This window comes from Leuresthes tenuis, unplaced genomic scaffold, assembly GCF_036924035.1.
Source record: "Leuresthes tenuis unplaced genomic scaffold, fLeuTen1.0.hap1 SCAF_12, whole genome shotgun sequence".
NCBI lineage: Eukaryota > Metazoa > Chordata > Actinopteri > Atheriniformes > Atherinopsidae > Leuresthes > Leuresthes tenuis.
The window spans coordinates 18,452,520-18,471,110 of record NW_027325366.1 but is presented as its reverse complement, the minus strand read 5'-3'; the positions used below and the strand labels follow the sequence as shown (position 1 = coordinate 18,471,110).

General features: G+C 41.9%; 1 protein-coding gene across 3 annotated transcripts in view; it reads left to right on the top strand.

Annotated features, from left to right (window-relative positions):
• myo16 (myosin XVI) overlaps positions 1 to 17,754 on the top strand; it is a 97,535-nt gene extending 79,781 nt beyond the window's left edge. For 2 of the 3 annotated variants that reach the window (XM_072396898.1, XM_072396897.1), the window contains exons 28-35: positions 171 to 273; positions 947 to 1,043; positions 1,146 to 1,419; positions 3,021 to 3,403; positions 3,534 to 4,778; positions 7,151 to 7,303; positions 7,768 to 7,850; positions 14,046 to 17,754. In XM_072396898.1, coding sequence (XP_072252999.1) covers positions 171 to 273; positions 947 to 1,043; positions 1,146 to 1,419; positions 3,021 to 3,403; positions 3,534 to 4,778; positions 7,151 to 7,303; positions 7,768 to 7,850; positions 14,046 to 14,216 — 2,509 coding nt within the window. In that variant the 3' untranslated portion in view covers positions 14,217 to 17,754. Of the gene's footprint in view, positions 1 to 170; positions 274 to 946; positions 1,044 to 1,145; positions 1,420 to 3,020; positions 3,404 to 3,533; positions 4,779 to 7,150; positions 7,304 to 7,767; positions 7,851 to 9,966; positions 10,074 to 14,045 lie in introns of all 3 variants that reach the window. The other variant, XR_011917948.1, reaches the window with a different exon arrangement.
• Positions 17,755 to 18,591: the final 837 nt, after the last annotated feature.

Sequence of the window (18,591 nt, the reverse complement as noted above, 5' to 3'; positions counted from 1 at the left end):
AGCAAGCATTGCCCAGAACAACGCCAATAGGAACAGATGCTGTTTGGCTATATAACCCCAGCGACCTTTGAACCCATTGTTTCCAAAAGAGGCGTCTCATCTGAATTTCTCAACTCAGCAGGTTTATCTCTGCAACTCTAATGTCTGTTTGTTTTCTTTGTTGTCCTCAGATATAAAGACCTTGTGGTCCCGACTTTAGGAGACAAGAAGAAATTGTCAGCAGAGGAGAAATGTCGCTCAGTTCTTCAGCAGTCAAAACTCCAAGGATGGCAGGTGTGTTTGTTTCCTCCATCAGTAACAAAAGATTTGCCAAATGAAATAATCCCTGACCTTCTGTTTGAAAGATCCCATGGAATCTTGACAGCTCGTTCCAGCTGTCCAGCTTCATCATAATTCTGCTCACACAAACACACACACACAGCATGGACCCCTCCACCCCCCTTTCTGTCCTGTCTGCCCGACTGCTGTTGTGTCTGAATGCATGACCCTGCAGGTCACACACGCATACACACTCCCACACAATGCCCTGCAGACAGTTTTCACGCAGCCCTGTTTTACACACACTCTCCCTCCACATGTAGCTTCTGTTGCTGTGAATGGTGCAATCAGTAGAGGTATGTCACCTTCACAGTTCCATGCACCTTGTTTAGCGTGACCTCTGTTGCCCACCCCCCAAATGACCTTTAAGCCCAGAAAATGAATGGATTGCCAATATGCAAATCCACACCCTGTTAAAACTCCACACCCACCTATTATCATAAATTATTTCTACATCATTAGCCTCGCACGCCTAAACCACCACACACTTCTGAGATTTCCAACTGAAGACATCTTCACGGGGCCTGATTTCTACTTGTTGAAACTGATGATAATGGAAGTGTAATGAAAAATCATATGTATACATATGTTGAACAGATTACTTTTTTGTTTGTGCGTGAATGGTTAGATGGGGAGCAGTAAAGTGTTTCTAAGATACTGGCAGGCAGACCAACTCAACGACCGCTGCTACCAGCTTCATAAAAAGATCATCACTTGTCAGAAAGGTAATATCCAAAGTAAACCAACAGCCAGCGTGTTCTTTTATGGTTTGTCTTGTTTTCTGACACTGATGATGCTTTCGTCTTCATCTACTTCTGACGACTCAGTGGTTCGCGGCTGGCTGGCCAGACAGCGGGTCCATCGCAGGTTGTCGTCACAGCACAAAGAGGAGTGTAGTGTGCAGCGTTTCCTGCAGGGAGCGGAAGACATGGGGCTGCGAACCTACGACCAGCTGGTCATCCAAAATGCATCTGACATTGCGAGAGAGAGCGACCGTCTGCGCTGCTATGGCAACAGCCTGCTCAACACCCTCGGTAGCAGCCCACCGCTCGGGGAGAGGCCCGAACCAGTGGGCAAGGAGGAGGATCAGCCGGTCAGGAGGTAAATTAGAAAATCCACCGCAGAAATTCATGATTTGCTGTAATAACTCTTTAGGTTTTAGGTAGCTTTTGTCAAGTTTTTTTAATTGATTAAAAATAGATTTCCATCATTTCAATAAGTAGGGCTGCATCAAATTGTCCATAAATCAAGTAGTCAGCCAACAGAAAATTGATAAGAAAAAAACTTTGATAATCGAGAAATTAGATTAAAAAAAATGAGCTGATCAAAAGTTTGTCTCTTGGTTGAGTAAAACCAATTTGAATAACTTATCTTTGGTTTTGAAAAATTTCAAGCCCGCCTCATTTGCTGTTTTCTGACATTTTACACACAAAGAAATCTGATTATTAAGCAAATAACAGGCAAACTCATCTTTAAGCTGTAATAAAATGTTATAAATCTATAATGAGTCAAAACCACACTCCTCCTTGAATAGCGCTTTTGATACTGACTTACATTGTGGTATTTGTAAATGCTATGACCTTAAGGTAACTGTACTATCATTCGGCCTTGGAGAGTAACAAGCAACCGACAATTTCTGTCATTCACAAGATTTATGACTATATGAAAGAATCATTTGCCTTTCTAAACATGCGTGTGCCAGTGTCTACGCAGCATGCGTTTCGTGATTAATGATGTCATTCTATACCTGTGTGCTGGGGACTTTTAATTGTAAGCTTCATGATGGATAGTCAGATAATGAGCTGCGTTATCAGATTGTATAGTGTTGCACCTATGGAATACAGTTTCAGTCTCCACCTCATTCTAATATAGCATATTACCCTTGGAGGAAATGGAATAGGCCCGAGGGTCTGAATTGGAAAAAAAAAAAAAAGAATGTAAAAATGGGGTAATAAGAAGCTCATTCGGAGATGGTGCGATATAAATGACCTTCATTTTGAAAGGTAAACTTCTAATTTCACAACCAGTAAGTCCAAAAGTGTGTGCCTATTCTATGCCTATTCTAATGCATCATAAATGCATTTATTATTTCAATGTTACCTTGCTCCCTTTGCAGACAAAACATGACCAAATTATTTGTGTTGATTTATACTGGGATAGGAATCAACATTTTAACTATTTAAGAATTGTAAATGGGAATTAAAAGGCAATGGCATGCCTGCATTCTCTTCTACTCAGCCAGTTACTTTGCTTGTTTCTTAAATGCATTCCCTGATCCCCTCCACACATGCTCAGTTACCCCCCGCCTGCTTTCACGGAAGTAACAGATGGGTAACCCAGATTATCCAAGGAAATATCAAACTGGATGTTATCCAATTACTGCAAGGAGATTATATTTAAAGCATAATCTCTTTGGTTGTGTTCGTCACACTGCCCCCTTCAGCTCAAATTTTTTTGGCATGATCCATGAAGCGAGCATATGGTTTTCAGTTTACTGATGATATAAACATATCATCAACTCGGTCTGGATCAGACAAATATTTTGATGAAAAAGGGCATTTATCCGTCTTTGGGAAGAAGAATTTTTCAAACACAAATGTTGGAGATTGTACACATGGTCAGACACAAGAAAGTCTTTGTTTGAAATAAACATTTCTCAGACCAAATCATTCCTTATAACTATTTGCTTTATTTTTTTTTAGGATGGTGGAGAAAAGTGGAAAAGTCCACGAGGGCCCTGTCAACGGGGGGAGTCGAGTTATTCGCCACTTTCGTTCCAGCTCCGTACCCATCCCCCTCGCTGTGGAGAACATGGTGAAGTTCTCTGCCAGTCCATCCATCAAACCAGCCTTGCAGCAGGTAGCCCAAACCAATGAAGACGGAGCAGGCAGCGGAAATCTGTCCTCTCCTCGGAAACAACCTCCTCCCAAACCAAAGAGGGACCCTAACACCCGCCTGAGTGCATCTTATGAAGCAGTTAGTGCAGGGTTAGCAATGGCTGTCAAAGAGAGCTCTACACCAGAGGGGTACAGTTCACCAGCTGGAAGTCCCCCTAAATCCCAACTGTCCCCCACTGACCCAGCAGGTACATCTCCTCTTCTTATCTTCAGAGTATCCAAGGGACTGTTTTCTATTTTTTTGTGCCTTACTGCTTTTACATATTTCATTGTATTCCTCTGTGTTTACTGCGTTTTTTTATTTTTTCATTTTCTCAGCCTCGTCCAAGCCTCGTCCCCACAGTGATGACTACACAACCATGAGAAAGGTACCACCCCCCAAACCTAAGCGCAGCCCCAACACTAAGCTGACAGGCTCGTATGAGGAGATTAATGCCGCAGCACCCCATCTCCACCAGCTGCGCCCCGCTGATGTAAAGCTGGCCTTGCTTTCCCGCGGTGGGGTATTTGGAGGGTTTGGAGGCTTGATGCAGAGAGCAGCCTCTATAGATGCTCCACAAGGGGTAGCATTAAGCCTATATAAGGGTCGCGATGAAGAAGACGTATACATTGAGATGATGGGGTCCCAGCCACGGGCTCGGAGTCTCCAGGAGCCCCCTGATAGCCCTGAGCAGGCAGACTTGGAAGCTGTTTATGAGGAGATGAAGTACCTCCCTCATGAAGATGGTGGAACTCCTGCTGCTATCACCAAGGCAGCCAGACTGGAGGCTCTAACATTGGGCCTGGTGGGGTTTGAGACATCTCGAAGTGGGGACACCAAACGAATAACTATGGGGTTGACTGCTGCTCTGGATATAGCTCAGTCACAGAATATGTGTAATAGTGGAGCTCTCAAAACTCAGCCTGGCAAAGATGGAAGCTGTGACATTCCTGCTCCCTTCCCTAACTTGCTCCCACACCGCCCACCTCTCCTAGTGTTTCCCCCCTCCCCTGTCACCTGTTCTCCTGCTTCAGATGAGTCACCCCTCACCCCTCTAGAGGTCAAGAAGCTGCCGGTGTTTGAGACAAACCTAAACTATGCCACTGGCCCAGACAGCCCTCTGTCCCCACAGTTTGCCCGCCAGAGGGCTGACTCTTCTCCTAGCCTCACTGTCCTCATGCCAGAAAAGAAGTCTACACCTCCACTCACTCCTCCACCTCCACCTCCTCCCCCAAGTGCCCCGCCTCCTCCCTACAGACCCCCATCACACTTCCCCTTCCCACCTGAGGCCAACTTCTTGGCTCTTACTCGAGCGGCATCTGTTACTGGGAGTTCAGATTCCCCCAAAACATCCTCACAAAGGGCAGGTGGGGAACCACTTGGAAAGCCACCTCCATACTCACCTGTGAGGATGTCACGTCCTGAACCACGTAGAGCCCATTCATGCTCATCATCTCCCTTGCTGTTTAACCCAGCCAATGGTAGACCCCTGACCAGTCCCCTGGATGAGCTCAACACTCTGTTCAGCTCTGGTCGCAGCCTGCTGAGGAAGTCGACATCTGGCCGGAAGATGAAAGATGGAGGTCTGTCAGTATTGCTCACACACATATCCACCCAGTCAAGTATAATCCCTCAATAGTTTTTGCCTTTTAATCCAATCATTGTTTCTCGGTGCATCTACATTAATGGTTTATCTTCTCTCTGTAGAGATAATCTTGATAGGCCGAGCCCAACCACCACATGATCTTTTTGTTTGTTGGAATTGGGAAGATAACTATTCCTTTTTGTTGTTTTGTAAATGGTGCAGATGCGCTTTATCTGTGTTTGATTCCATTTTTGCAGAAGATCAAATGCTCATTATGTGTTGTCGATTGTAATGGTTAATGATCAAAGGCTCACCCTGGTCTGTCCTGGTTGATTAATTGTATTCAGGTTGATTAGCTTTTGTACAACTGGGGTAAAGTGGGCTATGTACATGTAATTACCTTGTCTTATATGTTGATATAGATCTGTGCGATACATATCGTGTATTTGAATAGTAAGGGTTGAGATTCACCAGAAGCTACAGCCTGTCATATCAATTCAGCTGTTGTAACTTGCCACCGTTGCTGGCCTACTTGCCACCGCCCATTTGTTACAGTCTCCAGTGTGGTGCCCTTTGGCTGCTGCAACTGCTTGCTAGCATGTTGGCTAATAAGCAGGCTAGTGATATTACCTGCACTGTAAGTATGTTCTCACTGGGTTATTATGTGCTGTAGCTTAGTGCACTCCATTTAGTGCAAAGCACGTGACACTGATGCAAACACTGACCTTTGCAAAACCAGGTCAAACATATTTGTCACACACAAGCAGTGACATGGGGGGTTCCTAGGTCAGAGTTTTCAAACCCACAAAGAGATCACTTTGCAGTGCTCTTATGACAGTAAATATTCAATTGACAGGCCATCTTGGCAATGCATGAGCCTCTCAGAAACTCTGTTATCCCTCTGTGTTTTTATCTCAGTCTCTGTTTCCTCAAAGTGTATTACTTGTGGCTCGGTTAATAATACATAAGCAGTAGAACGATGAGGATTAGGCATCAAATATTAAACAACTCACTCATGTTCTACTGAAGGTAATGTGACTGCCCAGCTTCAGTGAACAGCTCAACCTGGACCAACTAGCTAGTGGACAAGTTATGAAATTACAAAGTATTAGTAATATTTAGTGAAAGCATTACTGTCAATAATTTGTCATCTTAGAGCCATATTGTGGAGCCGCTCGATTTGTGTAACAGACTATTGTGTCATACTTCTATAATTGTAATAATTATAGAAGTATGACAGGGGCAGGGGACTGAACTCCTTATATGAGACGGTATGCAAGCAAGTCCGTATGCTTACGCATTTACCCCACGTGACATAGCGCACTTGACTCTGCGTCAGCACCTGGACCTGCGCAGGAAAGCGCTGGCATCATGGAAACGATGTGTGTGACGGGGGGGGGGGGCAGGCACCAGGGTATTTTGAGCAGGCAAACCAAGGCGGTCCTCTTAGATCTCAGCACAGAGGGATGCCGATGGGCTTAACAGGACAACCCACTTCCGTTCCCTCTTGGTGGCTTAGTGACTGAATGTGATACCTGACGCTTGGGGAGTGGCCAGAGGTTACAGTTGCTATCCCAGACATCTCTGTGAAGAGCAGCTGACTGCTCCCCACCACCCTTCCTCATCTTTTGGGAATGACAAAACCACAGGAATGCCAGGGAAAGAGGGCAGGTGGTCTTGGCAGGGTCCAGCAAATCAGTGTCACAAGACATCTCATACTTCAACGGCAACATACAAAACTCTAAAACTAAAGAGCAGTTTTTTAAAATTTTAGTCCATACAGTCTCACTTGGCTCTGTTTCGGTACCTGGTCTTTTGTCCCTCTTAAATCTGAACCTATTACATGGGACATATAACATAGTAGAGTTTGCTAAGCTTATATTTGGGCATCTTGTGACCATGGGGGAAACCAGAAGGCGCACATTCTAAGTGTGGGACAGCAGCTGGTGAATTCCCATTCACACTGCCACACACATATCTGAACACAGTCACTAACTCATGCAGTATGCGAAAGCATGTGAACCCGGAGGAGCTGCAGAGGCAGCGCCTTGTGGAGTCACTCTACAAGAGGTCTGAATGAAAATTGTCTGAAAGGCCAGAATATACATACCAATAGGGGTGGCACCAAGTGGTGTAAAGATACTGGAAATTCACATGAGCAGAAAAAAAACCCACAAAATTTTCTTTAAGATTTGAAAATATTAAAATCTTCTTTTATGCATATGTCAAAACAAGATGCCTTAAAGTTTGCTCTACCCCAGAAGTACTCCAGTAATATTGCACATGATGGAATCCAAAAGTATCTTATTTTCTTTCATAGAACATGTACAGATATGTGGTGTGCTTTTCCTCTGATTATATTCCTTCCAGGATTCAATTCTAATATCAATCTGCCAGGAAGGGAAGACTGTGGCTCTGCTCCCACCTCTCCATCTCTACAGCTGCAAGATAAAAATGCCAACAACCACTCTCTACACTCCCCAAGCCCTGTCTCTGTAGAGAACGGCAACCAGATCTCCAATGGTAACAACCCAACACTCTACATTTTGCACTCGGAGTTCAAGTCCTGAACATGCAGTTTTCAAGAACACTTTTTTTTGAGAACACGGTTAGGAAAATGTCCAACAGAGAGTCGTAATAATTTGAGGACATTAAGTCTTGTTTTACAGATATTGATGCATACTTATCCAATGATATATCAATGTTTTACCTCTGCATTTCTTGCCTTGAGGATGTGGAACCCATCTGCTGTGAAGCTGATTCTGTATCAGAGTAATATTTCCAGGAGAACTCGTACAAAATGTTTCGGATGGTTCAAGTATGCAGCGGAGTGCTGCTATGTTGAGAACCAGCTTTGGGCAATGGGCATCTGTTTTATAATTCACAGTTTAACTGGAAACCGCTAAAAGGCCTCATGTTTAGGGGAAAAAAAAAAGTAGAAGTATACACATATGTTTTGCCAAATGTTTCTGACTTTGTGTGGTCAGGGTCACTGGAGGATGAGAGTCACAGCAAGCCAAACTCCAGCACCACCTCTCTGCACAGGCACATGGACAGCCATCACACCCAGGTATTCACACAGACAAACCTTTAAATACATTAACATACGTCTGTTGTGTTAAGTGCAAATGCAGTAAATATACATAGAGTATGTGAGTAATGTACTAATCTTGAATTCACTTAGATATATGTTGCAATTGTTAGATATTTTATACCAACTTTGTGAAACGCTGGCCTTCTGTTTGAGATCTGTTTGCTTAAAACCCGCAACTGGACTGGACACGTAGGTTAACACACATATTCTCACACTCATGCACTTGCGCATAATTACAGCACAACTCCATATATAAGGACTGTATTGTGTTTGGGTTAGTTGACAAAGTGGAGGAAGAAAGTGACCTCTTTTGAACAACATTGTATCCCTCGTGACACATGAGCTTTTTCTAGCTCTCCAGGCAGGTGTTCGGTTACAGGATTGAATTTATCGTCCTGTGCGCTTGCACCCAAGCTCACGCACGTGCTTGTATGCACACACCTACACAGATGCACACACAGCATATGAAACTGATAAATCTCCAATGACAAACTTAAGGCTATTTTGATTGAAAGATTCTTGAAAACCGACACGCACCACAAACTGATGGCATATATGTTTGAGAGCCTACAAATACAGCAATAAAAATGCTTACCAAGTGCAGTCACACTCACATGATGATCAACACAGCATACAAGATGTCCACAAGGAGAGCCAGCCTTCATAATGGTTATCATGTGCTTGTACCGTCACCTCAGGCAAAAACACCCAGTAAAATCTTCCTTTTATCTTTCATGACCAAAGTCAAATTATCTTGTGATCTGTGCCATCTTTCATCTTAATTATCAATCATTAAATGGAAAACTGACCCTGTGGTTAATGGAGAGATTTAATCAGAAATAATTCAAGAGCCACAACATTCTGAGAATACTATTCATCCACCCAGTAACTCCCCAGAATTTCCTTTCTAAATGGTTTCAAGCAATTCACACTGAATTTTACAATCTGATAAGAAATCCACAGGCCCTGGGGAGCATAAGATTTGATTATCAATGATAAACACACTTTTCACTAATTACTAAGGTCCACTGCATTCAGCTGTATCTCACTGTGGTTTATTCACATCCAGATTCATGACACCTGCAGGAGACATGAGTCCAGGTTCTATAGACTCTGAACATCATGCAACCCCTTTTACTTGTTCACCTCAGTATGAGGAATGTTTTTTGCAAAATTAGCTTTTGTCTCCAAAGTATGAAATTTACCTCTGAATTTCTGCATCAACTTTTAATTTTGTATTTGATTTGTTCAAGACTATTGTTTTACTTTTGTAACTAACAACATAGATTAAGAAAAGCGGGTCATAGATGCTATGCTGACCTGCAGTCACTAAGCTGATAGGCCATAAATTAAAGCATAATTTTCTTATCACAACATTGTCAGGCACAAATATAAGGCAATGGCAGCAGCTGTGCCGTGTGATTGGCTAAACTGACATTTAAAAGGAGTTATAGCATCCATCTATCAGCTATACTGTAGAACATGAAGAAAAGCCACATGCAAACCGAGGAGGACATGCAAACTGCATTCCTAAGGCTCCAATTCACAGAGCTAAAGTTTCCACAGAGATGCAAAATGTGAACTTTTTAACGGTTATTGCCATTTTAGCCATTTTATTCTATGAGGTGAAAGTTTTCAATTAAAGGGGTGCAGTGCACACTAGAGTTCATATTCCAGGATGTTCTCCCCTGTGCATGGAAAGTAATTGAGATTCATCACAGACTGTTTTAGTGAGTGATTGTCACTGTCAGTGGGGAATTGAGGAAAAGAAAGAGCAAAGGACACGGTGTTCCGGAAGGAGCTTGGAGCACACCTTTTAAAAGAGATCCGAGAGCATGCTGTGTTCCCTCTTTGTAATCCTCAGGTCCATAAAATGTTTTGCCCCTGCATTCGCAGCTTGGTTGAGTTCACTTTATGCTCCCTTTTGAAGCTTGTTTGTGGATGTGAATTAAATACATATGTGCCGGACTTCTTCATCACAGCAATTACACAAGTCTTATGCACATGCTAGCACCTAATGACGTTATTCTCACTTCTTTTATTTTAATGAGCTTGCCTTTTACTCTCTCTCCTTCCCTCCCTTATTTTCCAGAGGGGGCATCTCAACTTTTCTCCATTTGGTGCAGGGGCTGCCCTCTAAAACAGTGAGGGGGGGGCTGGGGGGGCTCACTGGAAGCCCTTTCCATATATAGGGATGTGGTGAGTGTATGTCATGCCATGTTGCTCTCCACCCTTATAGAGGTAGCAGTGTTTTTCATAGACGCTGTGTACAGTCATGACAGCAGTGATACCCAGTTTGTAAGTTTGTCTGAATTCAAGTCTAATTTAAAACAACCCAAAAGTAACTTTTGGGGTTGGGACAGACTTTCTGATGCAGATGGCTTTAAAGAATCTCTCTTTTGCTTCTTTACGGAGATCAAAATATGTATTTACAAGTATTCATGGCAGAAAAAAAAGACAGAGGCGTTTTTATGCCAAAAAAATAGTTTTAATCAAAAGCGTCAATTCCTCTGAAACCATGGGCCACTGCGGAAGAATTTCTGAAAAGCACTGCTTTTACAGGACATCATCTCCAATTGATCTGCTCCACCTGCTGAGACGGTCATCGACGCTTTCCACCATTTTTATCCTTATTTCTGAAAAGAAACTGCAGCTCTTGGCTTGGGGAGGACTCTCTTCATCCGTACACACATATATTGTGTATGGATGGTAATTAACAATTTTTTTATGTGATGCTGTCATTGGTTCAGCAAATGTAACAGATAAGCATGGATACTGATATTTAAACATTTGTATTTACTGCGAAGAGTCACTGGTACTCAAGCTGCAGTTTTTCGTTCTTGCTTTTTCATCTGCTGAGATTTTATGTTGAAGCTATCATTTGATCTCTCTTCCTTACCGTCTTTACTCTCTTTTACCAGCATCATCGTCACTGCTGTTACATGCAATTATTGGTTAGGCAGGATTTACGTGTGCGCAATGTTTTAACTTCTTTTTGTGACCGTCGCTGACATTTGGAATCTTAGCAAAAGCCACATGGTTTGATTGGCTGTCACCTCCATCGTTGCTTGAAAAGTTTCAGACTTTTATGAGTTTGATCACCACAAAGGAGTGCTGAAAAAATTACGTACAATCCAGTTCAGCTGTACAGAGCACTATGCCATTCAAATGCATGAAAAGCCTGCGTTTCCAGGAATCCCGCCTCATACACCCATACATTTCAGATCCTTGTGCCGTCTAAGATCATCGCCACAGAGGTCTTACAGGCAAAGTGTTACTACTGGCAAAGATAAGACATTTATCTTTGCTCTTTACTTTGTAGCAGCTTCATCATCATGGGGTTTATTTATTACCATGAAATGCGACATGTGTTTCAATTTTCTACATTCCAGATTCTGTTTTTATAGGATTCTGGGAATTATTGGGATAAATGAACAAATGATGGAAGATGAAGAAACCAGCTGGTTAAGGAATGAATGGAGTGGTTTGTTTGTTTTCCCTGTAGTGAGCAGACAACAGCAGTCTAGACTAATTATATAACAAATTGACAGACAGTTAAATGACTGAATCATCCAAAGATTGATAGTTCTGTTTATCCCCTCAGACAATGTCTAAGCAGAGGCGATGACATTTAAAGTAGGAGTGCTTCTCAGTCACACTCTTCATTATTTACATGTATCAGAATGAAAGACAGAAAAAGACTGTGTGTGCAAGAATCCATCTATTAAAGAAAATGTCGTGGAAAAAAAGCTCATGCATAGGTCGTCAGTGGTCATATGAGCTGTTCTTCTCTTTCTTCGCTCTTTTTCTTCTCTTTGTACTCCATCTAACCTCCATCAGTCTGGAGGAAAAAAAAACTCTAAAAATCCAAGCTGTTGATTGGAAAAACACTTTTTTTGTTTGGTTCTTGGAAGTGTTTGTAAAAATGGACAATAGCCAAATTTATAGGCATTATCAAAGGGATCAATGAGAAAGACATGTTGTTTTTGTGTAAAATGTAGAAAAAAAAAAAAAAACCTTTGAGATTGTTGACACATCTTGTGTCTCAGGAAAGCTATTCTGTGAGTGACAGTGTAAAAAGACCCCTGATTATTTTATATTATTTTATGATCACCACAATGTTACCAATCCAACAATCCTGATAAGGATATGGATTGTTTCCCGGTGTGTTCAAGCTCAGTGTTTGGTTTGGTTTCCTATCAGATTTTTTTTTTTTTTTCCGCGGCTTCTAAATGCTCCATCATATATTATCATAATGACCTTTTTAAGATGATTCATTCAAAAGTTGTACATTTCGGCATAAAAGCCATACACTATGAGTCTCTCAAACGTATTAATCGTCAGACTGTATCTGGTGCTCACTGCACTTTATGTTTGGGTGTGTGTGGGTGTGTGTGTGTGTGTGTGTGTTTGTCTGTCCATGTACAGTCATGCATTGCAGAAGGACATGGCGTTCCCTCTTGTCTACAGTTCTAGTAGCTGGTGTTCTTGGCTGGCGCCAGTGCAGAGAATAGCTTGGCAGGGAGGTGTAAATTATGGATTAGATTCTAGAGTATTGTGCTTGGGCAGGCAATCAGTCTGTGTGTGTGCGTGTGTGTGTGTGTGTGTGTGGGTGTGTGTGTATGTAATGTGTGAGAGCGAGCATGCAGTTGCTCACAGGTATCGGTTTCTCCACATAAATGCACGTACTCCATTTATGTTATTATGTCATGGGTGAATTGTGTGTGTTTTTGTTTTGGACTGTGGGCAGGTGAAGGAACTGCAATTCGGCATAGATTAAAACAAACAGAAATTTGGTTTAATCCTCCGTTGGTATCCGAAATGTTATGGAAAGTGCATCAACAAGCCACTCAGTTAGATATGGTAGAGCAGTCCCAAACACAATTTTCTGGGACTCTTTTGAGCCGAATTTGTTCAAAAACATTGAACATTCAGTCTTACTTGCCCCTACTGTTCACTTATGTACTGATTCTTGTTAATGTGGAGCATTAATTTCAACAACCAATGCTATTGACAGATGCAGCTTACATGCGGCAGCCATGATATGCATGTGAACATGTGATTAGAACGAAGTGTCCCCCTGGCTTAAGCCTGCTGCGTGGCCACTGTCCATGTCAGTGCTGAAAATGTTAGATGACAGCTGGGACACAACATGTCCTTGTTTGAAAATCATAATGAATAATGTTGAATAACTATTTCTTATTTTTATGGTAATACATGTATAATGTAGGAAATTCTGTGCAATGAGAGGCCGTTGGCTTCACTTTTGTCTACATCAACATGCATTTTTAGTGAGGGGATTTAACGTGAAACTGCATTCGAATAGCCCTTTTCTAGTCTGACCATTAAAAAAGCACTTTAAAGGATTAAGTGTATTTATGAGTGTTGAGCACATTGGAGTAGGGACCTAAGTATCTTTTCAGTATCTTTCTCAGGGACACTTGTGGACTGGAGAAAGTCAAGGATTAAACCACCAACCTTCTGATTGGTGGATGACTTTGCTTTTAGCAGTGTGAGGGCAGATGTGCCCTATGAGCCATTCTGAGTGACCAGCCAGTCAACCGATGTGCCTTTACCTGAGCAATCTGGTTTCTACAACCAGAATGTTAATTATGTTGTATATGTATGCAGAATAATTTAGCAGGCAGAAAGTTAAATATCTTCCTTCCTTTTCTAATCTGGTCTGGATCATCAAGGCTCAGCCCTCTTCTGATTGGAAATCCTGTCTGATTGATTTACTCGGTTATTGACTCGCAGATGACTGATGTCCTCTATACAGGCTGTTGTGCATGTGTGAAAAGCTCTGTGGTTTTAAACTGTGAGTCTGAGAAAATGGAAGAGCCTCTAAAAGCTGCTTCCTGCGCACTGTAATTCACAAGATCTTAGAGTAGTTGATGACTCAGACAAAACTGCAAGTGGTCATCCCTAAAGGGAACATAAGAACATATTTTAAGATTTTCCCTGCCATTTTTATGTTGCTAAGTCAGAACAAGTTTGAATTTAGCGTGGTTTACCTCATAAAAAAAACCCTGTTTTTCATCGCTTCATTTCATGAGTCATAGCTTCATCATATTAGTGTCACTGAAGGCAAATGTGATTATTCCATGTGTGTTTCTCCACTTTTCTTTCTAATCCTTCCTCCTTTTTTTTTTTTTTCCATCGACACCCCAGGTCTTCCAGCGGTTACGTCTGTCTAACGGGGAGGAGAGCGCTGCCCTGGGAGAGCTTCTGCGCTGGCGGCGAATGCAGTGTGAGGGGAGGAGTGACTGGAAGCACCGTCCGCCTCAGTCCCCACCCCTGCCCCCCACACTGCTCTGGACCAACAGAAAGGCCTCTCCGTGACAGAGCTTCTGTGTTACCCTCAAATTAAGGAACTATGTTCTAAGTTCCCCCTCCTGTCCTCAGCCACACTCGCATTTGCTTTTTAATGCATTTGTTTTGTTTTCTTCTTATTTTGAATGTAGGCCAATGATCTCGTCATCCTTTGGCTACATTGACTCTCCGAGCCCTGAAGGATGAGCCTAGTCCCTGGGCTGAGGATCCTGCCTCTCTGCTTTGCACTTGACTGTGAAAGATGTCCCAACCTATATGAAAGAATCTCAATGTGCACAATGTGACACTGACATGTGAAGAATGTGTGAAAAGCTGACAGAGGTTCCTGTGGAGGTGGGCGTTATTTTGTGGTCAAATATTTTATTAACAAAAAGAGACAAATATATGATTAATGTATATCACATGACTATTTATTTTCAGTGCTTCTGAGATAAAGATATATGATGTCGTTTAATGGGAGGCTGAATTTAAGAGTAAAACAGCAGCGTTTTATGGTCATCAGATATTGACTGGACTTCTTATCAAGCCAGTTATGATGTGCTGCTGCACACGTACGAGTCTCCCCTTGAAAACATGGTGCTGATAATACTTGACATGTTGTCCTGTGATGTTCCCACAAGTTCTTACATGTTCACACCGGAGTCTCAGACTTTTGAAGTTTACAAGCAAACCAACGCCTTTGGAATCCTCCAGGTTTTAGCATTAGTGTACTGGCTATGACCCAGCGGTTACTTTAACCACTCATCTCTAGGCTCTAAGTGCTACCGCAGCCCTGGCAACGAGCAACCAGGGGTCAGGGTAACCTCAGTATCATCCCAAGGTGCACTTCTCTTCCTCCTTGTTACCACCAGCCTTTGAGGAACAAAACCCTCTGGCCAAATTCCAAACTACTGCACATACCTTTACAATGAGAAGGGGATCTAACGAATCCAACAAACAAGCCTGCTTTGGTCGAAGGTACAAATGTAAAGCTAAATTAACAAAGCTTTATCTAAACAGATGTGTACCGTATTTCCTCAAATAGAAGCCAAGGTCTTTATTTACTTCAACCACTTAGGGTACTAGGCCTGTGTTAGAGGCAGGCATTTATTGCTAATGAGCATCATTATAAGAATGACATCATATTTTCTTACAGTGGCTGATTTTAATGTTTCCTCATACCTTTGTGTATGTGATTGAATGGACTTTGAGTCAACCGAAGTCCATTTAATCCAGGTAGGTAGGAAAAACCTCACCATTGTTTTGTTTTTGCTTATTTTGCCTCCAGAATTTGCCTGGAGGACGTTGGAAAAGCTTAGCTTTTGCTGTTGGTTGCAGAGAGAAACTGCACTGTGTTAGAAAGTTGAATAAAGTGGTGGCTCCATTTGCTCGCCCAGTGGCCAATTGGGCGAGCATGAATCACGGCTTTGTCAGCCCCACATTCAAATGAGCTTTTAAATGAAACCTGGTTTTTATTTGAGGAAATATCGTAAGTTGACGTGGTGAAAATGAAACTCTGTGCCAAAGTGATACAACAAAACTAGTTATAAAACTGATGTATACAGTGGTCTTCTTGTGTAGAGGCTGATATAAATGACCAAATCATAGCTGTTACTTCACTTCAGTGGTGATTCTATGGACTATTTCTGAATAGATCAGAAGTATATGTTGCAAATAAGGAAAACACACTAAACTTAGAAAGTAGCAATTTAACTCATTGTGTCTGAACTGGTGTGTGTGCTTGTTGCTCAGAAGAGCTCACACACAGATGAACTTGACTCTTGTACAGACTCTTCCATTGTGGGCGTGTCCTCACAGTCATCTCTCCTTTTCCTCGTTTGACCCCAACAAAAAGACCTTTTTCCCCACCTGGTCCGTCGCCCCTCTGCCCCAATGGATAAAACCGGCTTTACGGGTGTTTCCATGGTAACCACGATGTAAATAGTTACTGGTGTTGTAAGTCCTGGGTTTCATTATAGCAGAAGAGCACATGAGATTGAAATGAGAGACAAAGGACGAAGAAGAGGTGAGATAATACTGTCTGTGATGGTGAAAACGAGATTTAAGAATGTTTTTTGGGTTTGATGCAATGATGGAGAAGAGAAGAGGTTTATTTTAAATGTGAATGTTTTGATTTTTTTTTTTTTCAGATTGACTGTCCACAGCTTTGAAATTCTTTATATTCTATTTAATATTATTTGCTGATCTCCCTTTCAACCCCGTTGTATCGTTCTCCTGATGCAAACCAGATGTTTTTAATGTATACGGTTGTTTTATTGCACAATGTTTACGTGGTGTTGTGTTGACCTCTGTAATGGCTGGGTGTGTCACGGCAAGCTGTTTGATCTTTGAAGATTGGTCTAAATTGTTAGAGCCACAAAGTATCAATGGCTCTAATTGATTTCTCATTCCCACTGATCACCCACGATGTGTCTGATTGATTGAGCCCTGCAAATTAGCAACACTATCACAGAATCAATCTCAGCCGGTGTGTCTGTGCGTGAAGATGCACAAATACTCGAGAGGAATTAGGATATGAACAGAATTCATGGTGCACGAGCTGAGCTGAATTTTTGCCTGAATGTATAAATGCAAACTTTTATTCCACTACCTGTCGGTATCATTGAATCACTTTGTAGCTTCTTACTGGAACATGCGCTTGTATCTAGAAAGTACCTAACTGCATAATGTGAATAATGTCTTCAGAAGTTATGTATACAGTTCATTTCAAAGAAACTTATTAATGGTTAAGTACTGATTTGCTTCATGATTCATGCCTTGTGTGCTCTGATTAGCACTGCATGAAAGCTGCAATCGAGAAGTATGTCAAGCATTTTTAAGGAAGGATTTAAACTCATCTGTGATTAAAGATTATATAAGATAGTCAGCCTGGCTGATGCCATTCAAAAAAACGACATGTGCTATTCATTATGATCAGCGTTCTGGTTCGTCGTGCAGTTTTTCGTATGCCCATAAGTCATAAATGAAGACATATCAGTGCTTTTTATCTTGCATGATCAATATGTTGGGCCTCTCCATAACATGCCCGTGTTGGAAAAAGATCATGGCTATGAAATGTGAAGAACTGTTTCCCACCACACTGTGAATCACTGCACTGTCCCCTTTGTCTTCTTATTGTCCACCTTAAACTGCCCGCCAACACAAAACCTTGATGAATTAGCTCAGTCTCTCATAAGCATACCAAACTCTCGTACGCAGATTACTGCCATTCATCTTTGTAAGTCATGAATCTATAAATCCTCTGCTCTGCAATCAGCTTCTCTGGTGCTCTAGCCCAGTGTAGGATGGCCATTCTGTTGTCACCAGTTCATGTATACTTTTTTTTAGAGAGACACGATATTTCTGCACCTAAAAAAAGAAAAAGAGGTATGTCACTGCCTTTCATTGTCTTTTTTTTTTCTAGTCTTTCTTTTGTACATGACATACACTATTTTAATCTGCATATGTATGTGTTTGTGCAAAGAAAAAAGATGATATTTCATAATTATGATGATCCTAATGTTTTATAATACTGTACCTGTACAGCAATAAAGCACAATTGTGTCAATGCCAGTCCTTCTGTATGTGTGAAAGAGGGTGGGGGGGGGGGGGGGGGGGGGGGGTAAAGAGTTCAGAACAGAATAATCTTTAGCTTATTTTTTTTTCTAAACTTGATATTCCACATGTTAAACCTTAATACTGTACATCAGCGAAGGGCTACTTTCTGTGTGGTGTTCTGATGTTTTTCCCTCTGTGTGCTTTGTAATCCATCCTCATGTGTTCTGTGTTGTAACTGTCCAACTGGCCACATATTCATGTTGGCGCACAAGTCTTTCCAGAGCAGATTTTCAGTTGTGTTTCCACTGAATAAACTATATTTTCTACCCAAAGCACACCACACAAAGACAGGTTAGACTGGAGTCTACATTGCTCTGATGTTCCTGAGATAATAAGATCTAGGAGTTGCTTGAGGGGATCTAAATTAGGTTCCACTTTCTATTTTGGCTCTTTGTTTTGAAGTTGTTTTGAACTGTTGTGCAACACCCACTGGTTGTCTAAAGCCACGTATTGGACCTTTTAAATAGGAACTTAACCAACTTTAGCAGTCAAATTGCTACCTCTAGGCTACTTATTTGAGAGGAATATTTGTCCCTTAACAGGACATCAACCACCACCATGACCACCAGCTCCTAATCCACTCAGGATCAACAGGACCTGATCCTGTGGCTGGTATTACTGAGTGAGGAAAATTGGAATTCCTGCCTGATTGACTGATTGATTTATGAAGATATTGACCCGTAGATGACTGATGATTTGCCCTATACAGACTGTCATAGTTCTGTGTGCCTCTACACACACTTTTCCCACTCTGTTTGCTTGAGACTGGCGCCTGTTGAGTAAGTAT